At 48.7% G+C, this 25,281-nt stretch overlaps 1 protein-coding gene across 1 annotated transcript in view; it reads left to right on the top strand.

Annotated features, from left to right (window-relative positions):
- Nucleotides 1–25,281, top strand: part of IA-2 (tyrosine phosphatase IA-2) — a 687,617-nt gene that overhangs the window by 624,033 nt on the left and 38,303 nt on the right. The window contains exons 16-18 of the mRNA XM_050187564.3: nt 13,216–13,270; nt 19,627–19,774; nt 24,823–24,896. Coding sequence (XP_050043521.2) covers nt 13,216–13,270; nt 19,627–19,774; nt 24,823–24,896 — 277 coding nt within the window. The remainder of the gene's footprint in view (nt 1–13,215; nt 13,271–19,626; nt 19,775–24,822; nt 24,897–25,281) is intronic.

A 25,281-nucleotide genomic window follows, 5' to 3' on the forward strand; every position in this document is an offset into this window, starting at 1 on the left:
ATATGACTGTGGGAAAATGTTGGCACCTGTACCTAGCGCCTGCTAGTATTTTTCACACAGAAATACAACATCTAATGAAACCCATAGGAATGGAAAAAATCGCATCAAAACACATTCAAGCCTAAAGGTTCGGTAGCGAATTGCGAAATAGCTGGACTGATACAATTCGCCTATTACCCACCATCGGTCAATCATACAAGCTACGGATAAGCCGACATGCTTTGCTTGTTAAAACATCTATAGTACGAAATAGTTGCGTAAATAAATAAATAAATAAATAAATAAATAATAAAGTTTCACAAATCAGTTCTACGGCTATCCGCAAGGTGAAGTCTCATGAAAGAAAAATTTGATTCGGCCTGGCCCTGCAACCTACATGTCTCGTGCTTAGCTCAGATAGTAGAGCGTCCGTCCAGGAAAACCATTAGTCCCGGATTCTACCCCCGTGCCAAAAGAAATGTTATTTTTCAACTGCGAAGATCTTCTTCTGAGAAACCTATATGCGTTTCCCTTGTAGCTTCCTGCCAGTGTCACGTGGACAACTTTTTTCTTTTCTTTTCAATGAGCCTAAAATATACACGAACGACTGAGCGTGCGGCTGATTTCTTCAGAGTTGTCGAATTTCTTGACGAAGCTAACTCTGGTCATTCAGTGGGTCAAGCATATCGGCCCCACGAACGCTAATGAGCTATCGAATGGTTCAAGTTGTCAATATGGAGCTTCCACCAAGGCACTGGGAAGAAGATGTGGTGCTATGCTAGCACCATCAGTCGTTCGGGGTGCCAAACAAAGAAAGCGTAGCGGTCACTCCCTACTTGCCCCTCCCTTTCTCGACCGACACTCGTATTATTGAAAAGACCCGGCGATGATTTTTGCTCTTTCCATGACCGTACCGCGAAACGATGCAAGCAGTTATAGAGTTCGCCGTCGTAAACTCGGCTTGTAGCATTCACTCGTAAATTTCTCCTTTGTTACGTGCCCCGGCGATAAGCATCTGTCTCCGATGACACAGCTGCAATGATTCTTTCTGCTGTGTCATCCATTTTTCTATGGGCTTACGGTGCGCGCCGATTCTAGCGAGTCCGAATATACGTTTTATAGAGGGGCATAACAACAACCATAGATGGGCTCTATCAACCTGCCTTCATGTCGTATAATTTTCGGGCAGCGCGTACGGTGTTTCCATGACCGAGCGCTCGCCGCCGTCAGCTGCGGAAATGTCCCCCACCATTGCAGGGCCCAGGACCTGCACTCGCAAAAGGCTCTTTTACTGGAATCGTTCGTAAGAGAAAATTTCAGCCAATCCTGATGCTGGACGTATATTTAGCGAGGGTGACCGGCCAATCACGGCAAAGAGCACTTGCGAGCGAACGAAAAGCTTTGCGCGTTCGGCTCCGGTGTCTTCACCTATTCTTGTACCGACGACCGACTTCCGCAAGCTTTGCCGAGTTTGCAATTCGGCTTCTTTTTAATTATAATTACGTCAGTATTAATAAATCGTTTATTTTTATGCCAAGCATTCTTCTCTGATTGCAGTCACTTCTTCGCAAGCGGGCGGGCTCGGCATCTTGCCGTTTCGGTGGGCCGATCCCGGTGTCTAAAATTAGGTGTCACGTGGATGGCTAGGTGTGTGCCACTGGGTACGTGCGCTTGGGGCCCCCTGGATGTGTTCCGCTGGGTTTCGGTTCACTTTCACTCTTATGTCTTGGCATTAGAAACATTCTGCCTTAATTATAAGCATAAACACTAGCGGATATAATATCTACATAATCGTTTGCTACAAATAATGAATGCTTCGCGTTACGTAGACGTCAACTACAGTTGAATCTGCTAATTTATGTTACAGTAACAGCTTTCTCGTATATATATATATAATTTATTTAGTTATTTTTTTTATTTTCTGGTACATTGAAGATAAAGAACCCAATGGAGTGGATTTGCAGTTGCGCTTCTGATGTTTCTTTTTGTTCTTTTTCACCCTTTGAAGCGCCTAGTTTTGATCACATACTGATCGTGTGGGCCATTTCCAGCCTGAGGTATTACAGTTTCGTGAAGTGAGCTCAGTAAAATCTTGGCTCTTCCGTATCCGCCATGTTTCAAACCAAAAGCACCATTCCTACACGCCTTATCGTTATCGCGCATCATTCATGACAACGTTGGAATCAGCTTTCATTGAGAGAACAGTCTCTTTTTTTTTTTTTTTTTTTTTTGCGAGCCATACAAAGTACGAAGCATTCGGTCCCAAGTGCCCGAACAAAGAAACGGGCTAACTGTAGGGGAATCAAGAGACTTTCGCACGACAATGATGGAAAAAGAAAAAAAAAATGGGGGGCGGGGGGTGGAGAAAATCTGCCTCGAAGCGTGGTCAAAGGGTCGAGTGAAACAGCGTATAGAGTCATTCCTGACATCTATTTCGCATTCATGCTTCTTTCTTCCTTTCTTTCCTTCTTTCTTTCTTCCTTGCTTCTTTCTTTCTTTCGTTCTTTCTTTTCCTTTCGTGTTTTCTGTATTTTTTCATAGTTCTTATTGTCGCGTAAGTTTCTTGTATTAATCAAAAACCAAAATCGTCTCGTTTCTCTCACCCTTTCTTTCAATTCCCTCGTATTCGATTTCCTTTTCTTTAATTTGTGAACTCTTTTTCCAATCCGATCGGCACACTCACATCCTCATGCTATTGCTCCGTGGCCCACGCTCGCCCCAGTGGGAGAGGTTGCGAGAATTCGTGCCCGCCCGTCGGGGAGAAATAAATTGGGCAAACAGTTCGAAACCAAAGTATGTCTGTGTGCGAACGACTGTCCCGGACAAGGCAGCTGTCGGGAGAGACCGCGGGTGAGGTGACGAGGCAGAAATGGGGAAGGGGGGATTGGGGAGGGAAGAACTACGCGATTTTGGAATCCCCCAGTGGCATGTCTTACTTGTAACGGCACCGCCATGGGGGCCCACAGGATTGCAGCAGCCGTCGCGCGAGACCACCACTGCCGGCGGCTGTGTGCTCTTGCTGATCTCTCGGATGCTCTTGTCGCCTATACGTCTGTACTGCTGCGCTTCTGCTTCCCTTCCACTGCCCGCTGTGTACCGTCGTGCCGTGGCGCTGCAGTGCTCCGGATGACAATAAATCTACCTTATTTGTACGTCGCCACCTTCGAATGTTTTATTGGCCCCACACATTTCCTGATTTTTTTTTATTATTTTTCGAAGCGGCGTCACGAAACTTGGGTGGTGGAGGGGGTTTCTCGCGGGGGCTATCTTTTGTCTTATTTCTCCCGCGGGTTTCGTTCCGAACACGGTGGCAGAGACTGTCAATTCCAGCCGGCTCCTGATACCGCACACGTCCATTATTCTTTCATTTCATTGGCTTTCTTTTTCTTTTCTTTTTCTTTTACTTCCTTTTTGTCTGAGGTGTGATGTATTATTGGTAATCACTTTTCGTTCTTCCGCACCTTACTTCCTTTCTTTTTCGTCGAGATTATCGAAAAATTGGTTTAGTGATGATGAGCATAGGGGGACAAGAAGCGGATGCACTTCTATATTAAAGCACGCGTGTGCGCGCAATCGTAAAAAACATGACTATAAAATGTACAGTTTTACTAGTACCTGTTCCTCACCCATCCAATTATAAATTAATTCAGTGCAGTACCTTGAGTGTCCAAGGGGGGTTACAACTTACAGAGGGCGTGGATAATGCATAGAAAGAACAATAGGCTAAACAATGGAGTTATTATAACAGGGAAAGTGCAAAAGAAAGATGTTAACAAATGAGAGAGCTGTTAGGTGCAGAATAATATGGAAAGTGGTCATGCATGGTCATACGATGCGTCTTCAATGTAAGTGACGGAACAAAGATGTTCTTTTTTTTTTCTGAGAGAGCCCTGAGCGTAAACAAATAAATGAACATGTTAGTATTGCGAGAAAAAAATTCCGACTTTATGCTGGTGATAGGCAGGGAATGACAAATACGACGGTTGTGACCAAAGCATGCGTTCAAGTGATAGGTTCAAGAAAAACGTCCTATACAAGTGTAACACCAGCATTACGCGTGCACTTTCGATCGCCATTGAGCCTGATCGAGATCGAATTTTTCGATCACGTTGACTCCTTCGCGCAAACTTGCATAAGGGAGCCAATGGGGGTGCTTACGTATTTCAACCGTCTTTGGTTTGAACGCTTCTTGAAAGCGTGCGTGTGACAAAGGTATTGATGGCGTCAAATTTTTCATCGTCAGAGCAGGTTTGGAGAGCCAAGATTATATTTAATCAGTAACGCCCTCGCTGGGTGTGAGTATGTATTACTTCACTCTTTGTTTACGTTTCTTTTCTCCGATTATCTTCTTTATTTTTTATATGGGAGGCGGGTGTAAGGGAGGCGGGGGAGGCGGGTGGAGGCATTGCGCGTGCGCGGGGTGTGAGAGAAAGCAAGTCGGCAAACTTCTAATTAATCTAATCGATTTGTGAGCGCAATGGACATGATAAGTAAATAATCAATCTAAGATGCTAAAAACGAAAGCCGACTAGAAAACAGTGCCTGGCAGCTTCTGCTAGGTAAGAAAAATAACAGCGCCCTGGCAGCTACCAGGCGTTCTGAAACGCTGGCGCGACGAGCGCGGCCAGCGTTGTGAGACGCATGGTAGCTGCCAGTGCGCTGTTGTTTTCTGCCTAGCAGAAGTCGCCTTGCGCACTGCGTCGCGTCAACGTGTCGCACGCGCGTGTGTAGTCAGAAGGCCGTCCGAAGATTTCGAGCTCGCCGCTAAACCTTGCTATCACTGCGAATGCTTCGACCCCTTCTGGTGAAACTGACTAAGCTTTCCTCACATTATACCTGACACAGTGCGACACAGTGCACAGTGCGACAGAAAATTCGAGAGAGAGAGAGAGAGAGAGAGGTGGGGTGTGAAAAGTAGGTAGGTTAACCGGAAAAGCTTCTGGTTTGCTGCTACCCTGCACTGAGGGAAGGGTAAGTGGAAAAGAAAGAAGGAAATAATAGCGGAGAACGAAAGCAAATGTGCGAGAAAAACTATAGTGGATGTGGGAAACGTCTATTAGAACTATATAGTCTCTTAACACGCCACTCAAACGCAAGAACTCCACAGTGCCTTGACATGACTTGTGGCGTGGCGACTGTATGGGCCGGCGGTCCCGGAGTGTGCTCCGAAAGTGGGCGGTCGTCAAGACGGGCCAGTGTGGTCGGGAGAGGCTTCCCTGTGTGTGCGCTATATTGAGGACAGAGGCAAACAACTTGTTTAGTAATTTCCTGGCTGCCGCAGTGGTCATAACCGGAAAGTTGAGAGATATTACTTATACGACACAGTCTGTAACAATGTTCGTCCTTGCAAAATAAATAAATAAATAAAATAATAATCGTTCAGGTACGGAGTTGAAAACAGTGCAAGCTTGCGTAAAAGACGGAGTATTGAGGAAAGCAGCTTCGCGCACAGATGTCCGCGCCACTGTAACCACACGCCTTAATGTTTCGCATACAACCGCACTTCTGCAATTTTTACTGGAACAATGGAGCGGCGTAGATTCATCGCGCTAGCCATGTTGGCCGTCTTCCGAGAGGTGTTCAAACGCATTCCTGGCTTTTGGTAGGGATGAATGTTGCATAAGAAAGCACTCGTGAGGTCATTATTTACAGCAGACAACATTAGCACGTCTGGTACAACCTGGTTAACCCACACAAATTTATTAAGCAAAATCGTCCGAAAATAAATTCCACGAGCCGCTCTACTCATAGCGGCCCGACAGAGTTAACAGGGCCCAGTACACGTTGGGGAAGCGATGCTCCCTGCCTTCTGTTTTTTCTATTTCCCCCCTTCCCTCCTGGTGCTCAAACGGCGCAGGTGGCAACAGGAAGGCACCAGCTTCCGTCAGGTAAGCGAGAAAGAAGAAACGTACAGCGGCAGGATTTTTTTTTTCTTTTTGAACGGAGCAGAACTATGTGTAACCAGAAACGCAGGCGGACACACGGAAAGTGTACAGATAGGCGCAGAAAGGAAAGTAGATGAGGAACTGCACACTAAGCTTAGGTTGAAACGAATGCACTGTTGCAACAACAAAAAAAAGGAAAAAGAATAAAAAGGAAACAAACAAACAAAAATAGGTGACGCGAACGCAGACGCCGTGAGCTTGTCGAGTGTGCGGCGGCAATTCCAGGATAATGGCCTGCTTAGCAGCGAACACCAGCGTACACCCACTCCAACCTCCTCCTCTCCCTCCTCCGCTTTGGCACCCTCCTTGCAATCTCTATATAGCCAGCCGCACGGTTCGCGCGCTCTGGTGGCGCCATTTGGAGTGCGCTCTCGTTCACGGCCGCTGCAACCGCGGCGCCTACCGAGCATCCCTCCTCCGCCGCCACTCGAAAGCGCTAGGCTCTGCTCCCCTTCCGAAACGCCAAAAGAAACATGGTAGCACCAATTCTTTCCCACAGGCAGGCTGTAGAGAGCCAGCAGGGGCGGTGGCGCTCGGAAGAAGGGCGCTCTAAATCCGCACGTACGAGTAGGGATTGAGGAGACAGTAGGGGGTTGGTTTGGGCGAGATGGTAAGGTTCGGGGCGCATAGGGGAGGGCATGCAAGGATTACGCTTCGGGTGGAGGAAAAGAAATAAAGTGGAACACCAGGGAATTAACAAGGCCGCCGTTCTGCTTTACACTCGCGCTTCCCCTCTTCCCTCCCCTCCCGCCGCCCCAAAAAATGCGGAGAGACGCCTCGTTGCGATGAGAGACGCACGCGTATACAGCTTAACAGCCGCGGCTGCATGCAGCCAGTGGTGGAAGAGGGAGAATTTAGGAAACACGCGAAGGTGCGTCGCGAAAGGTGCAACTTTTTAGCTCAGGACATCGCCCGGTATGCGCGCTCAGAGTCGGCGATTTGTTAGTACGCCTTGCAAGGAAGCACACGATCACATTCGCGAGTGTTATCGCAGTTTGCCGCCGCCCGCGCCTAACTTCCTGCCGTCGCCTGAAAAAGCGATACGTGTCGAGTGGGGAGAGAGAGAGAGAGAGAGAGAGAGCGTAGTTTACAGTGCGAAGTGTCGGTCTGCCAGTGTGACATGTCTCAGCTGCAAACACACACACACATAGGCGCGCGCGCACACACACCCACACACGCACGCACGCACGCACAAAACTTCTGATATCGAGAGACGCCCGTAAAAAGAATAAGCGAGATGCGTGGCGATGGCGGCGCTGCGCGAAACACGGAATCTGCTGCCTGCAGCACGCGCGCCTCTCGCGTTGGCAGCGGACATTCGTAATGAGTCTGGCGGATGCACGTATCGTCGTTTACGAGCCATAAGTGCAAGGCGATGGCAACGATCTATATAGCTTAGCGGTGCGCAAATTAGGCGTCATAAAGAGCGCCAACTGAACGCAAACCTCCCGCCCACGCGATACGTGCTTTATTGCCGTCTGGTTAGCGACGCTGTGTGGCATCTGCAAAGATTCCGGCTCGGAGCAGCTCACTTTCTCTCTCTCTCTCTCTCTCTCTCTAGAAGTTATAGTCAGCCGTTTGGTTCCAGCCACACTGTTAGCTGCATTACGCGAAACGATTCAATGTATTGAAACGTGATCTTTGTGACTTGACTCTGCGATATCATTTTTCTCCTGACACGCCAAAAACGATCAGCAGTGATACTTGCATCCGACTGTAGAAAGCGAAATAAAGAGAGAAGAGAGTGTGATGAGAGACAGAGGTGGGAGCGAACATTCCCAACCGCCACCTTGGAAGAGGGGAAAAAAAGAGAGAGAAAAGATGAAATTGGCTCGTATCGCGTAATTCAGAACGTCCCTGACATCCAGAGCATTATACTATTCCTTGGCGGGGCATTTCGGAATATAGCATTCAATATAGACCATTGTTTTACTCCTTCCGCCATGGGCCACACGCTACGTCTTTCCTCCTCCCTGCGCTTCCTTTCCTTGGTGCATGAGGAAGGCGAAAGCGAGGGGGGGACGAGCGGGCCACCGCTATATATATTGACGCCGAGCAGCAATGCGCACGCGCACGCGTAGCGAGGCCACGATTTTTCGCCGTCGGTTACATCGTTTTACGGCAGCTGTTAATACCCCTGGGATAACCATTTCCCGAGGACGTGGCTGCCTTCGCGCGCACTGCGAGATGCGTATCGCCTCCAATTTCCTATCTTCTCTCCTCCTTTCTTTTCCGCGCACGTTCCTCGGGCAAGAAACCAGCGTGCGTGCGTGCGAGAGACAGAGAGATGGGGGGGGGGGGGGGGGGGGGGACGTTTGAAAGACGTGTTATATGGGCTTTCTTTATTGCCCTTGCGGCGGGGCGTCTGCCGCCACGCATTGCCCCTGCAGATCCTGCCACCACCGTTATACTTCTACAGCCACGGCTGTTCCAATAACGTGGAGCGAAACGGGGCCAAGCTTCATTTCTACGACGACGCAGCGCTGTAAGCGCGCTTGTGCGCGGCCTTCGTTTGCTCCGCGCCTCCGCGCCTCCGCGTCTGCGTGATCCTGTTTCGTCTCAACAGCCCGTCGTACTCTTCGTTTCGTATGCTTGAGAAGCGCCGACGCTGCCGCACGCTCTGCGGCGTTTTCGAATTTTCGCGCGCCGTGCGTTTCCCTGCCTATGCCCTGAATGTCCTAGCCGCGGCGTTCTAGCTCTATATTAAAGTGGCGAGGAGGGGTATGCGGAAGGAAAGAGGGAGGAACGCGTAACCGGCCGCAGAGAATAACGTTTCGTCGTTATAAAGCACGACTGATGTAGCCAAAGTGTACAGTGAGCGAGTTGGTTAACGTTAATATTTGAATATTTGATTAAATTCAGGGGTGCTGGCTACTTGCCAAAGGCGCGACATCATTACGAGGCTGGAAAGCTTCAGATTAATTTCGACCACCTGGAGTTATTTAACGCGCGCCCAATGCATGGTACGTGAACTTGCTTGCATTCCCTTCCCCATCGGAATGCTTCCGCCATGATCGAAACCACGACCTCGACCTCTAACAGCGCAACGCCGTAGCCACCGGGCTATTGCAGCGGGTGATATTTTAAACAGTGCGAAGAAGACGCAAGACACAGGAAGTACACAGGACATCCGCTGTGTACTGCGGACCAATGTGTCAGCGTCAGTCCTGTGTACTTCTTGCCGTGTCTTTCGCCCCGTTCGTTCTGTTTCAAATACGACTAATCGGAAAGCGTTAGTGAACATTTTGTTACGGGAGCAGGTTTCTCTGCATACACGTTTTTTTTTTTTTTTCCCTTTTTTCTGCTTCCGGTAACCTTAAGCAGGCCTTCGACACCGAATCTAGTTTTCACCTTAAGGGCGTCGTTCATGTCGAAGTGGAACCAGCAGCAGCGCGACACGTCTGGGGACAGGAACACAATCCGGCGTATGCAAATGTACTCGCAGAACGAAACGCGACAGTCGGAGCGCGTCCCAGCACATGCACTGCCGCTCGTAAACGCGTCCGTAGAAGCAAGACGTTGCATTGGAGCAAACGGCAAATGCGATAGCGTTATTGTGGATCAGGATTAGTGCTTCCAGTTGTCCAGCGAGCGGGTCTGTGGGATTCACCGCAGACCCTACAGTCGCGGCTGCTGGGACTGGCTGACTCTCGGGTGTTTGATTCTTTGAGTACTGCAGATGGTGACAGTTCGTGCTCCCGTCCTCTTTCTGTTGTCACCCGACGTGGTTGCTCAGTGGCTATATGGTGTTAGGCTGCTGAGCACGAGGTCGCGGGATCGAATCCCGGCCACGGCGGCCGCATTTCGATGGGGGCGAAACGCGAAAACACCCGTGTACTTAGATTTAGGTGCACGGTAAAGAACCCAAGGGAGTCAAAATTTCCGGAGTCCTCCACTACGGCGTGCCTCATAATCAGAAAGTGGTTTTGGCACGTAAAACCCCGTAATTTAATTTTTTTCTTTCTGTTGTCGTTTAGTACCACTTGTTTCCCTTGAGCCTTCCGTGCCTGTTCACTCAACGGGGTGATCACTCAAAAGTTTCACCGAATTTTTATATAAATCACCTGTTGCAGATATTGCTAGTCCTTGCGCTGTATTAGTCAGAGAAGTGGACATTACCTGCACGGGAATGCGAAACAGATGTGCAACTAAGTAAGTAAAATACACTAATTATCATCTTGATTAATTACTTCACGGTACAAATGGCAATTAACAAATTGTAGCTTGTGAGACTTCAAGGCGTATCCACCTGTAATGAATTTCTGAAACGACACCAGTTTGAAGATACGCGCCATAGAACTTGCCGTAAAGATGCACTGTTCCATTTACTTTTTTAACAAAACTTTTTTTTCTGCATTGTAGCACGAAAGTGACGAAAACGCCCATGTCCCACAATCTGCGACATAATGTCTCGAAAGTCGTTTCATCCTCGAGATTCAAGTGGATACGTTTCGCAAACTCACCGGCTACAATTCGTAAATTCCAATATGTCACATGAATTAATTAATTAATAACTTAATTACCTATTTTTTAATTAGTTGAACATGTATTTAGATTTTTCGTAGTAGTAATGCCCGTTTCTTCGAATAATCCTGCTCAAAGACAAGAAATATGCTATCTGCCACATGGGATATTTAAAGATTCCGTAAAACTCAACAATGATCACTCTGTATATTCACTGTTTGGCAACCTTCGGCGTGCTTACAATGGAATAATTTCTGCGATTTCCCTTCAGGCCTTGAAGAACTACCGACGTTTTTCGTAAACCCCCTTTGCCTATATTTTGCAGCCATCCTGTTTTACGTTACAATCCTTGAGGCGCTGAAAAGACGCTATATGACGTCACATTGCCAGTTTGGTGCCACCTGAGCACCCGTCATTCTAGTCTTCGCTTGCCAAGCGCCCACCTCTGTCGTGCAGGTCCGCCGTTATTTCTCAGGGTTGAGTTGAGTCCACCGGCTGGCAGAAATGCTCGCCCGTCGGCCCCTCACTCAAGACTCAGTGGTCTGCTACACGGTATACGGTCTGATTGGGATAAGTCGACACATACGCACGGGGTGTGCTTAAGGCCAAGACTTTGTGAAGGCGCATGTTGCGAGCGCGCGTCTCCCGTTTCAGCCCGGCCGCGGCTGCGCGTGGTGTGGCTGAGCGCACACGCCGCCCGCGTGCTTTATCTTGGAGGTAATTCGCAGTGGGTGCCAAGGCTGGCCTTGTTGTGACGTCTGGTGGCTTCGTGTGCGCTGTGTGTTGGAGGCCGCGTAATCTCAAGTTTCCGAGGCGCCTTGAAGGAAGAGGCAGCACGAAGCGTTCCGTCCCCTCTGCCTGTGCTTTTCATCGCACCATGCAGCGTTGTGACAGCGAGTGTTTGCGGTCATCGAGTGAGATCTGTTCGTGTTTGGCTGCGCGCGCCTGACACCAAGCTTGATCTTATTTTTTTATTATTAAGCGAATGCTTACTGCATCTTATACAGCCAACAGAACTACGAACCTTACTTTGTCTAGCAGTTGTCTAATACTTGGTTATTGCTATCAATGTTATGCCTTTCGGGCGAAACTGCGATTTCTTTACGTCATGCGTATTATTGGAGCGGCTGGATAGTGTGTGTGTATGTGTGTGTGTGTGCGGGGGGGGGGGGGGGGGTAGGGGGAGGTGCTTTCCAAGTGCGCTAGACATGAAGCAGCTTACGTTCTCATATCTGACAGTTCTGTAGATCCCGTATGGAGTCCGCATTCTGCTAACTTAATTTACAAAACTCATTGAAAAATTTCCGAACTTGTGCGTTTTTCATGGTCGTGAAGGTGCAAGAAATGTGGTCATACTAAATATTCAGTAAGTAAACGTAATTAACGCCTGAAAGGAATAAAGGGATAATAATATGTAGCCAACGTGACACTTCGTTGCAGTTGTCCTTTAACCGCGATATCTCCCGCTTTAAAGGAACAAGTAGGAAGAAACGCTAAATCGGCTTATACAGACAAACAATTATTTCAAAACTTCATTTCCGTTAACTACGCGGTGCTAGGTTTATTATTGCCGGACAACGCGAAGGTCAAAGTAGCGTTTATTGAATTTCGCGCCGAAGCCATAGCGCCGGTGTGACAGTGAACGTGACGTCACGGATTTCGAAGCATTTCCTCGTGTTTGGGCCGTTGTGGCGCATTCGAAGTTACAGGTACTCGCTAAGTACAATCTTTGGCTCTTTTAGAATGTTATTTAGTCCAATGTTACAGATAAAAAAGAATTATCTAGGCACGAGCAGAGACCGTCAAACTCCATGGCGCCGAGGCGAGCTCTGGTGCGAGAACTTCAAGGTAGCGTTGCCAACCGCCTTTCGTACTGCTTCTTTCTTTAGATTACCAAGCGTCTTCCACCAATAAAAGCTGGTAGCTTCTTTTGTTTCTCTTTCTTTCTTTGTTGTATTGTAGAGGGGTACTTTATTATAGATGCCAAAGAATTTTTTTTCTCCCTCTTCGGTGTCTCTTAAAATTATATTGGTCGCTCGAACAGCGAGTATAATACGGAGTCTAGGCAACAGGTATAGCAAAGGCGAAACCATCGCCTCACGCCCGCGGTGCTTACTCCACCCTTCGCTAAATAATTATAGAACCGGAGAGCGCGGCTCGTTAAGTGTGCCTAATCGCTTTGCCGCCGATGCTTCTTCGTGTTCGGTCATTCTCAATTTGAGCAACCTTCCGAGTCTCAGCTTTTGATGTCGGCGCGCGGACAGTATTCCGGGGGCGCTGTCGTGAACTTTTCTTTTTTTTTTTGGCGCTTTTCAAACAGACGGCGCAGTGAGTGAGAGTGGACTCTTAATTTTATAACCGCCGGGAGACCCTCTAATGCCATGTTGCGTCTGATTCAATTAGAGGGCCCGGCGTGTGTGTGGGCGTGCGCCCCGAGGGGGGGTAAGGAGCGGGGGAGCGAGCAAGTACTAAAGGCAAATATACAGCGCTTGCACGGGAAACGAAAGTTCTGAATGATGCGTTTGACAACTGGCCTGTCTCTAGCTAACGACTTTTAAGAGGCACAGTTCAGGTTACTTTAATATGTTCTTTTCTTTTTCTGGTCCTTTAGTGAAGCGCGACTCATTATCTCTCTCGTCGGCTTTTTAGGCTGCTGCGTCGCTGTACGGACCTCGCTTTGGACTTTGGGGCGCCGAGTCTGCCCCGTTTTCTTTCTCCCTCAGCTTGTGTCATTTTTTTTTGTTTGCCTTTTTTGACTGATACTTACATGTCAACACAAGCATCACACGTTGGCTTTTTCTTCTTTTTTTTTTTCCTGTCTCCGCAGGAGCGAGGAACCGGTGACGTCTAACCTGGACATTTCCACTGGCCACATGATCTTGGTAAGCCAAATGTTTACTTTCTGCCATTCGTTTCTCTATTCAATACTTTTTGTCCCGACCAATAAAGTAAAACTATGCGGTAACCTGGCTGCACCACCGTATTTAGCTCTGACTGCACCACATCGCCGTACAGTTATAATCTCTTACAGTACGATTTTGATCACCGTATTTAGCTCTGATTGCACCACAGCGCCGTACAGTTATAATCTCTCACAGTACGATTTTGATGATTTTGATTTTATCAGTTTAATTTCTATTACTTATAATCTTCTCGTGTTAAGTCCTGAAAAAAAAAAGAAAGCTGTCACACAATCTAGAAAAAGAAAGAAAGAGGAAAAGGAACACAACGGAGAATACTTCCAACGTCTGTTGCATTCTTTAGCTAACGAGGTTCCCTCAGGCCTGCTGCGCTTGTTCAAAGGCTACAGATTCTCTGCCGGCCACTACGTCCCCGGTTTGATTCTCAGCCAATTCTATAGGCCAATAAAGGCAGATAAATGGTAGCAAATAAAGCCACGAGAACGTCTGAAGGCGTAAGTTTGAAGACCAGACAAGTCCATGTGTTAACGATCATTACCCTGGTAGCTGAACAATCGCCGCACCCAAAATCATTCTAAGAATTTCAGTCAGAAACACCATGCAGCAAAGGACGTCATTTTAACTAAAACCCAGGCAAAACAAAGGGGAAAGGCAGTGTCCGGATCCGTTCGTGTTTCATTTTTGTTTTTTTTTTTCACCTGAGCCACATTGTACGAAGACTGGTTCTGCCACCTACAGGCAAGAGACGGCAACGCTACCTCGTTAGCGCACCGTGCGAGGTCGGCTCCGTGTCGCAGGAAAGAGCAAGGTGCGCTAATAACACAGAGAAAAAAAAATATTCCGGGAACAAAAGTTTTTAATGATCATGTCAGTCAGCTCCAGACGAAATGAGACATAAAAAATTCAATATATAACTGCAGATCGGAAGTTCCAAAGGCAACAGCATTCGGGTGTGTTTTCTAACAAACGGGCGCCTTTAGGGGACGCTCTCCCCATGACCAATCTAGACGAAAAGGCGTTGCAGGAAAATAAAATAAAATAAAAACGCGGTAGTTCACAGCGGGGGAGGGGCAAAAGAACGCGGGACGAAGGAAACGCTCGGAGCTTTCGCAGCCATTGCCGCGAGGTGGCGTTACGGGAGCTCTGCCTGCCGTAGCCACTACTGTACCGTTACAGAGAGACAGGCAGCTGGTCAGCCAACATCGAGAGAGGCCAGCTCTTCCTATCGTTCGCGAGAACGTCCCGGTAGGTGGGAATAAGGCAAACACACAAACAGGCAAGCAACGAGATTGAAGAAACGGAGAACAGCGTGGAGCGTGGGGGGGGGCGAGAAATAAGATAAAGCAACGAGGTGTTCTCCTGCCACTAGTCTGCGAGGCCGGCCGGGACTGACTGCAGTCGACGTCGCCGCACTGTCGTTTCCAGCCGTCCACGTGAAACAAATGGAATGGAGAAGCTTCGCCAGGGACGGTGGGTGTGGGGCGGGGGAAGGTGCCAGCGGCGTGCGACAGGAGAAGGCCCGCGCGCTTGTTGTAATTCACCGGGGGCGGACGCCACCGCCTCGTGTCCCCCGGTGTACTTAGTTGCCCAACGCACACGCTCGCTCGCGGCGGGGAGACGCCGCGGCGCTCGGATTTGGTCCGAGGGTGCGAGCGCGGCCGCGCTTGTCCCTTAGGGCCGCTGCAAAGTCCGCGCCAGTTGTCCCGGAGAAGCCGGAGGGAAGCGGGAGCGGCGAAGGACGCGGTCGGCTAGAGCGCCGTGCCTCTTTCGACAGCGCAGTGTGCGTGTGCATGCCTCTTTCCTTTCTCAATGTCCCTCGGTCTCGGGATGTCGTTCCTTACCTTGAGTCGTTTTTCTTTCGTTGTTCGATATGCCGCTACGAGAATTGCACAGAGTCGGGGAATAATAATAATAAATATAATAATAGTAATAAAATATCCAAGGGCACCTAAGCACTTCTTATGAATTGTGAATGCGAAAGCGTTAATGCCCAATTGAACGCCGCTGAGCGGTCCTTCGGATTTTGCGCTGCGAGTAATGTGCCGTAGCGGTACGTGCTGCCCGAACCTGCCTGCGGTGCCAACGCCGCGTGCCACCGGTGTCCTGCGCAACGAGAGAGCGAGAGACCGAGGAAGCAGCAGCGGCTACCAAGGCCGGCAGGCGCGCGTTGTAGCTAAGCCCAGTGGTGGTGAGGGAGAGATACGGACCGCGCGCCGGCTTCGGAGGGCGAGACGGCGGCATCCGCATGTGCGCGTCACGCGACTGCCTCGCCGACGACAACCCATCTCGCCCCGCGTCGTCGCGTCGCCGTATCCGCACCGTCGAGGCGCGCTGGTGACGTGGCGTCGCGGCGACGCCCTCTCCCATCGCGCAACACCGTTTCGCTGATATACAGACGCCGGCTTTTTCGCTCGATGGGCCATTTGGTGCTTTCACATCCAAACGTATAAGCGCAGGGTAAAGATCCCAAGACAACCGCGTCAGCAAGAAGACCACCACCGACGTCTTCATAGCTCGAGGTTCGGATGACTTCGAATGAAAAAAAAAAAGAATTAATATATTAATATCCACCAACCAATGGATCGTCACCCAGCCAGTTAGTCTTTATTCGAAAGCAGGCGCGAAAACGACGCTTCTGGTATCAAAGACAAGCTTCGGTGCACCGTGGTTCAACTGCTGCTTTGGCGCATGTGAGTCCCGTAAACTCGAAAGTCAGAGGACTGTGGAATTAACTGTGATAAGCACTGCCGATGACTTCGAATTGCCCGCCTAGGCGGCAATTTTCTTTGTTTTGTTTTGTTTTTTCAAGTCAGCAGCATCTTCGTTTCATAATTCGCCATCCGCTTGTTTCTTCGTTCCGTGTCTTTTTATCTATCCCATTCTTCGGTTCGCACGAAACTTCGTTTTACTGGTGCTGTTCAAGATTTCGAAGCCGGTAGACGCGTTCGCTCGCTGAGCATGAATAACTTCCAACTCGTTGTCTTCATAAACCACTGCACTCGTCTGCCCAACTTACAAAATTCGCTCGCACGCTCCTTTCGTGACATTGCAACACAGAATGTGCGCCGGGCAATGCAATTCGTTTGCGATCACTTCCAAATTACTGCGCAATGGTTCCGGTTGGTATAGAGAAGACGGATGAGGCGGGGCTTGGCACGCGCGGCACCCACGGGCCTCAGAAAACAGAAGAACCCTATTTTATTTCTACAGCGAAGCTGCCTGTGGCTAGGATCCCGGGATTTCTTCGTGGCTAACGTAGACAGAAAACAATGGTGGGCCGATCCCGGCGGCAGTGCAGGGCAGAGCAATGGCTCATATCCCCGTAGGCTACAAGCAGTGACTCATCAATTGCTCATACTCCCGTAAGCAAGCAAAAATGCAATGGCTCATAACACCGTAAAGCAGAGGCTACAAGCACTCTGCAGAGTGAAGCGAACAGTGCATGCATTCTTTGGAATCACGCATGCAACATACAAAAGCGCCTGCATTTCTATAAAGAACAAGCTCAAAACAAGCATCCGTACCGCGTAACTGGCAATAAGGCGCTCCTGATAATCATACGAAGTACGTGGCGCTCCCCGCATACGTTTCACGATTACTTTTGCGCAAGCTGTCACCGCTACGGCAGCTTGCGACGTGGGAAGTGACGCCTCCAGCCTTTCGTATATAAAAAGAATTCGCAATCACTTTATCATAGGCCAGAGAGGGTGAAGGCGAAAGCCTGCGTGCTCAAGAGACATTCATTAAATTACTTGACATTCCCATTCGAATGCGTTGTTACTTATTACTTGTTTTCACCCACCAAAGGTCGTGGGTTCGGGTGCCTTAATTAACTGTATATTAAATAATAGTGTCATTATTAACATCACCTTAACATCAAACGTCGTGGGTTTGACTTCCACATACGCTCGAAGGTTGAACTCCTACTGAAGGTCATGGTTCGAGTGCCTGAATTAACTCTGCCTTGTTTCGGCATGATGAGCGGCATCGGAACCAGCTGTGGAAGAAGACGACGACGAGCGCGCGAGCAGTGGCACGTGCGCGTGTCTGCGCGAGGCGAGCTCACATGACTTTCTGTACCGCGCGCCGCGTTTTCCAGACCACCAGGGGTATGAGCCACTTAAGGCTTTGGCCTTAATAACCAGCCTAGCAACTGATTTCAATGTTGTTGCAGCACCACTATGGATGACAAAATTACGTGCTCTCAAGAGGCGTCCTGTCAAGATTGCCGTTACTCCCATTGCTACCATTACTCTAAAACAGGAAAACATCCATTACTCTGAAGCCATAAGGCATTGCATACCCCCTCAGCTGTTGTAGTGGTGATTTTCAACAGCTTTGCTTTGCAGGGCCGAAATGGCCAGTCAGTTTTTTTATGCGAAGCATATTACTAGAGCTCAGCCCAGCTCCTCAGGCGCGGCGGTGTCGCCTTCAATGACCTTTGACCCCATGCCATACCACGTGACACCGTGACGTCACGACAGAGGAGAAACGGGGCTCCAACTCGCGCCGTCGCTCGCGGCGTCGCGGCGGTATATAAGCAGCTGCGCTTGTTTCTAGGTGGCTTTGGCTCAACTCTTGCAAGATGGGCTGGGTGGGAATCGAACCAGGGTCTCCGGAGTGTGAGACGGAGACGCTACCACTGAGCCACGAGTACGATGCTTCAAAGCGGTACAAAAGCGCCTCTAGTGAATGCGGTGTTGCCTTAGAAACGAGCTGTTTCTAAGGCTCAGGCGTGCGTCGCTTGCTCAGGCGCACATTTCGTTGCCGCGCCGAACGCTGCGTTGCTCGACGCTCACCGCGTCCAATGCGGGGCGCGTAGTCGCTGCGCCGTAGCCCATTGTCTTACACCCCTTGGCGGGTCGACGGGAATGCTGTCGCGTTCCACTCTTGAAGGCGAAGCAGAGTAACGCATGAGTTGTTTCTTCGTCTAGCCGAACCAAATATAGCCAAGCAACAGTAGTTCACCAGGCTAAACAGTGGTTCAACAACTAAAACAAAGGCTAGTATGCTTCGCATCCTGGGCTTAACCTTAGCTAAGCCACAGCCATTTTTTTTTAACCTTAGTTTGCCGTGCGGCTCAGAAATCTTTGCTGTGCTTGATTTTGAAGCCCTAGTCTCCCGCTTCGAGTTCAAAACAGAGCGAAATGTGGTCCATGTTAAGCAAATCCGGTGGCAGGACGACGTGATGACCCACACGGTTTAGATAACATCTGCAGATGGCTTGCAGCGCGGGACCTGCATCACAGTAGGTGGTGCAGGTCTGTATTTCGTATCGATGCAGCCCATAATGATCAACTTGAAATTGACGTCGATATAGTTCCGCTGTGCGCGGATGAAAGTGCACTGCCATGAATAGCATGCGTTGGTTATAACCGTGTACTCAACATTGTCCAGTGCGCAACCGGAAAGGCGGAAAATTTGAATTTGCATTCCGACGTATAAAACAGTGCATTCTTAAACGAAAAAATAATATTTTATTGCTGTACATATTGGGCCGCACCATTTGTAGTAACCTCGTGCGACAGTGTCCGATGCCAGAAAAACGTTTGTCAACTGGTGTCGCCTGTGAATAAATTGAAAAGTTCGGCGTAAGTAAAGTTAACAGGGAATTTCATGTATTTGCTCCCTGATACGGAGTAGCAAGAAGCTATTTCAAAAGCCACGCTGCAATTTTTTTGATTCCATTACACGATCTATTTATGTAATGTCGGGCTAATGAAACTACAAAACTAACAGGAAACACGTTTTGCCTAAGAGAATGGGCCATCTTGAATGCTTGCCACCGCGGAGGGATAAGCACTCCGTAAACAACGTGTTTTTAAGTCTATTTTACGGTATCTGTACGAAACGAGTCTCCACGATCATATTCAACTTCATTCTGATGTTATGCCGCATGTCAATGCGAGCGAAAAAAAAAGAAACGTACTCGGCGCTGATCGACCGCCAACACGCTTTCAAAGTTTTCCAAATGGCTAACCAACCTTAGACAAACGAAAGCAGCTACAAAACACGGTCAAGATTGGTTTGGACGTATTAGACTCAGACTTAAGCTGATTAATGGAGCTAGAAGCTTAGCTGCTATAAGCACGGGCTCTATTAAGATGAACTGTAACATCGAATGCTTCGGCAAAAAGAACGACGCATTAAGTTATAACTTCATTCCAGACACTCCAACCAGAAGCCATCTACACCCTCTGTAGGAAGAGCAAATATGTGCTTAAGGCGCGTACGGGTTGAGGTATGAGGGTTACTGTACGTGAACAGCTTCAAAAACGAGCTGGCCCCAAAGGCTACCTTGTGATTTTGCTCCACAGTCTTACATGGAGGACCACCTCAAGTGCAAGGACCGGCTCGACCGGGAGTGGGAGGCGCTGTGCGCCTACGAGGCGGACCCCTGCTCCACGGCGGTCGCTTCGCTGCCTGCCAACATGAAGAAGAACCGCTACCCGGACGTCCTCACTTGTGAGTATGCGTGCGTAAGCCACGCCTGGATCTGCTATACATAACGATGCAAGGCTTCCTCTGTACATAGTATATGTGATTTCGAGGAGTACCTTGTGTATCTCGCTGAAGAAGGTTCGAAGGTGCTTCCGCAAGCAAGAACCAAATAGAGCAGTTACTACCAGTTTAATTCATTTATATGTGTGGTCATTTAGGAGTGCAATAAAATCCTCAAGAACGAGCTCACAGACAAATCACGAGCGCGGAAAGGCAGCCTAAACGCAGTGCTGTGAGTTGCTGTAATTTGTTAAAGCTTGGCACCACTAATGTATTGACTCACACGTGTGTTACTATGCCCATTATGTTCTAGAATAGCTTGAATGTCCGTATTTACTATTGCATTGTTAGATGTCGCTATGGTAATTGAAGCTGCAAAATCGGACACACTAAGGCAGTCGAGTACGCATGCATCTCGCAATGTTGAGCTGAATTCAAACATCTTTGATCCGTTCATTTTGGTCCAGAAACCCTCACTTTCATGCTTACACATCTGCCCGATTGACCAGTGAAGCGTATTGACCATAACACTGACTTAATTTAGTCATATTCCATATTATTCCCATATTATTCCATATTCCATAATATTCCATATTAGAGAGACGTTACAACATATAATTGATGCAGGCCATGAAATAACCTTTCAGTGGCTTCCAAACCACTGCGGGATTATCGGCAATGAACGGGCGGATCACGCTGCCCGCTCAGCCCATACGGAGGAGCGCCACGACCCAATTCCTCTTTCTAGAACTGACGCAGCACGGAAGCTCCGCCTACTTGCTCGGCAGTGCACCGCGTCGCAATGGAATGAGCCACATTTAAGAAATATGCGACTGTACTCACTCGATCCCACACTAAGTCTTCGAGCGCCATCACAGCTTCGCCGTAGAGACGCCACGCTTTTATATCGACTTTGGTTGGGCGTTGCCTTTACCAAAGCCTATGCATTCCGCATAGGGATGACCGACAGCCCAACCTGTGACCACTGCGGCCATGAAGAATCAACTGGCCATATTCTGTGCGCCTGCCCGCAGTACAGTCCACAGAGGGCATGCCTTCGCCACGAACTTGACCAACTAGACTACCGACCCCTATCCGAAAAAAAAAAATTCTACAACATCGAAAGGACCTACCGTCACAGAAGAAGGCCGTGCAACCGCTATTGCGCTTTTTGCGATCTACCGGCCTGTATGAAAGACTTTAACTGGAACGCCTTTTGTGTGTGTGTCTCCACGTGTGCGTGTTTTTTTTTCTTTTTTTAGCGTTTTCCTCTCTGTCATCTTTCTAACCCCTGTCCCCCATCCCCAGTGTTGGGTAGCAAGCCGGAGACTCATATCTGGTTAACCTCCCTGCCTTTCCTCTTCATTCTCTCTCTCTCTCTAATTTAGTCATAAATTTCCCCGCGCCCCGGAGCGATTAGAAAACACTCAGTTAAAAAACGTGAGTTACTCTTCTCGTATACAGCTCTGAAAAACATTACTACGACATACAACAGAGTGATCGGCAACTGGATAGGTTGCTACACTTGCATCCTGAATAAAGCAGCGTAGAAGGCCCAACACGATGGGAAGAAGAACAGGACAGGCGTCGAGCTCAAAACTAAGGTTTTATTTAACACGAAGTGTGATTGCACATACACAACAAAGATAACAAAAGCTACAAAACAACGGAAGTTCCTGTTTTTAGGACAGCTTCTCGACTTCATCCACCATACGAAGAGCTTCCGCGGGGATGCCCAAAGCGATTTGTCGCCCGTTTTCCGAGCACCTTACAATGGGCACGGTGTGTATGACCTGTTGCTTCGGCCACACAAGGCTGACAGAAGACAGTGCGGTCGCCCAATCGTCCCCGCGACAGAGAAAGAAGTGAGTGGCTGCAGCCAAGGGGTCGGGCGACGAGAAGACCGATGTAATGGTGGCCACCGGCGCGCGCAGGCCAGGCGTACGAACCGTACGCGGCTCCGCAATAGCGTGCAGTGCTAGGAACTTGATTCTCGAGAAACCGCTGGCCGCTGATATATTCACGGATGACCGCGGGCCATATCGGAGAGCATGGCGGCGCTGACCGCACCATTATTGGGCGATTAGTTGCACCGAACTGCCCAAGCTACAGAGGAAAACGCTTGAGATCATTCCTCGGCACAGCCAGAACACCGCGAGCAAGAGCTTCCAAACTTGGAAGTATTGTTACGAGGCATTTGGGCGTGCACGCGACGACAACGCAGCAGTATACCTTGCAGCGCGAAGAAGGCAAGGTACACAAACGCTGCGCGTGCTCCTGGTCGGCCATCCTGTTTTAACAGCCTCGTGTGTATCGTAAGATGGACTGTCTGATCCTTCAGGCGCGCCCGTCACACTTTAGTGGAGGCGCTAGGCAGTATGTTTAAGCCGCAAGACGTCTCGCGTCCTTTCTCCATCGTGCACGCGGCTTCGGCGTTCAGGTCGCTCCACGAAAAGCACCGGCGCGCAGCCAATACGCCGGCTCCAGAGTGGCAAGCTTCCCTGCATCACTTCCACTGCTGATGTTGCCGTCACAGAGGCCGCTGCTCGCTGGCTGGCCCGGACGACGGCGCTAGGGTGATGCGCACCCACGTTGGTAAGCGCACTACGCTGTTGGGCGTCGGACGGGGGGGAGTTGGGGCGGATGGACGGGCCGGGAAAGGACGGGATTAGACGTCGTTACGCGCGGCTTTGTCCCCCCGACTCTGCTGCGTCCGGGGCAACTGCGGGATCGGAGCAGCAGCCGGGCGACAGGGTCACTGCGATCGATTCTTTTCCAGCACCGCTCACTCCGGATCCTCTTGCTTTGGCTTCGTGTACTTTCCAACTCTCTCGCTCTCTCTCTCTATCTCTCTCTATCTCAATTTCATGCACTTGTTCTTTTGTTTCTTCGATTCCGTCGTGCCCATCTTCTTCGTCCGACAGACAGCTCGCTGCAACAGGACCGAGCGAGCGACGAAGGGACACTTCGACTTTAGCAGAGAACGGGAGAAGCTCGGCACGTGTAAGCGACAGTTTCACCTGGAAGCTTCGTGGCTTTCGTTTTGCTCCGTCGTTTATTGTTTTTCGTTGTTTTTGCAATTTAAGCTGAAAGAGAGAAAAGGAGCCCTTCAAACGGTGCCCCGCTGGCCACTGCGAAGCATTGTCGCGCCTGTAGGTTTCGTCTTGTCTTGTTTCGTCTCGCTGTTTGGATGAGAATGAGAAATATTCAACCGATAAATTGTTTGTACACTTATGCTGCCTTGGAACTTTTTTTTCTTGTTTGTTTTCTTTCTTTTTCTTTCGGCTGCCAGAGGAACGGCAGCACTGTGCTCGCAGTTTTCGCATTTCGAGTACAACAGGTCTGAGCGACCGATCGATATCCCCAGTGGACTTTCTGTTCTTTTAATCTTTCCCTCCCCTCTTCCCTCTTCCCGGTGTAGGGTAGCCAACCGGGCTCAGTCCCGGTTAACCTATCTGCCTTTAATCTATAATTTGCTCTCTCTCTCTCTCTCGAACAACACGAAAATCTGAACAGCTAAATTATTCATGTTAAAAGAATAAATAAAGTTTTGCATCGCCAAGTATCCTTATCCTCATTGCCTCGTAAGTATCTTGCGTCAGGTATACACGACTCTTCCGGCGATTCTGCTGGCTCGTCCAAGGCCAAATTTATCACAAAGGAGGCACTTCTTGGTGGGTGCAATTTAAAACCACGTTTGAGAGCACTGCTTGCATATTTCGTCGAGAATAAATTATGAGCACGCGTCGTTAGCTGCGACGCCAGACAAGAAACATAATTTGCCGAGGCGGAACAGTGGCGCCATTTCCCGCTGTAACAGCGAAGCATGACACGTGCCGAGTTTTTATTATTATTATTATTATTATTATTATTATTATTATTATTATTATGATTATTATTATTATTATTGAGAAAACGGGTGAGTAATGTTCTCAAATCTCGCATTAAATCTACATCCGCTACAGTATGCTACCTTCGAACTACATTTGAGCGCGAACGAGACGATTTAGCCGGGAAAGTCGTACATAACAGCTCCACCGACTTACGCTACAATCGCCAGTCTTTAATCCCCTGCCGGCGCTGTCTACTTCTAAGTTCCGACTAACTTAGGTGACTTGAAGCAGCCATTGCACGTGAACACCTTGTCGCGTTTTATTCTCGTCGCACTCTAACAGTGGCTGGAGCTTTCGCTTTAAAATTGCTTTAACTGTAGTTATTGCGCGCCTTCTATCCTATGGTTGAGCTGCTGTGTAGTATACAAATTGACGACGTGAAGTTCTTTATCTCTTACGTCCTGCAGTTCTCGCTTATTTGTCTCTAATTGAAGTCGCCAGCGCTGGTGCTCCATAAGACGCCAAGCTGCGTCATGAGAATTTGAATTTTCAGGGCCATTTCTTTTCGCGGCAAGAAGAAGAGGGGAAAAAGCCTCAAGTTGCTGAATGTGGTGACTAATGTACACAACGACATGACAGTCTATACATGGATTGCCTTGGAGAGGCCACGTGACTTTCAGTTTACATGAAATTGCCCACGGTACAGGCTGTTTGGCAGGTTCAGTACTACATGTATATATTCACGTGCAAGGTTCGAACCCATACAACACTGGCAGTGATGAGATGTTCCAATGTTTATTCGGCGGCGTTACTTTCGTATGTTCTTGATGCGTGGACGTGGTTCAGCGATATCAGCAACGCATAAAACTTATCTCTCTAGAATAGCAGCTTGGGCTTGTTGGTTTTCCATCCTGCTAGTAACAGCACAAAATGTAGACAAGAGACGAGACAAGAAGACACCACAAGCACTGACTTTCATCCAGCGCTTGTGGTGTCTTCTTGTCTCGTCTCTTGTCTACATTTTGCGCTGTTACTAGCAGCATAAAACTTGCTGGATTTTAGATTTTTCTGCGGCCACCGTGCAAATTGTGATCGTGCCTGTCTTTCTGCGACCTAGAGTACACAAAGTATGTATTTGTACTTAACACCTTAGCATTTTCCTTTTCCACCTTTTTATAGACGACCATTCACGAGTGATCCTCAACGACGTCTCCAACGCGAACGGCTCTGATTACATCAACTCCAGCACAATCGTAAGTCACTCAAACGTTATCTAACCATAACTTCGTTTACGTTAAGTTAAACTTAATAAGTATGGAGTGATCCGTAAGGATGCGTGAGTCATTCTGCTATACATCATGTAAACATTTTCCAGTGGTTGCAAAGTCGTAACTTACTAAAATTGACTAGGTGTTGTTGTAGTGGTTCTCCAGCTCGATATTTTGTAATGTTGAAACAATAGAAGGAATGAAAAAAAGCAATATCGACCACCAGTGTGTGTACTAGAAAACCATTTCAATCACTATAACTTTCGATATGTTTTCTTTATCATACATAGTGTCAATGTCATAGTGTGGTTATGTCATAGTGTCATAGTGTCAATGCGCCGGCGGAGCTTCGTCATTTGTAAGCGTTGAG

This window comes from Dermacentor andersoni, chromosome 2, assembly GCF_023375885.2.
Source record: "Dermacentor andersoni chromosome 2, qqDerAnde1_hic_scaffold, whole genome shotgun sequence".
Taxonomy (NCBI): Eukaryota; Metazoa; Arthropoda; class Arachnida; order Ixodida; family Ixodidae; genus Dermacentor; species Dermacentor andersoni.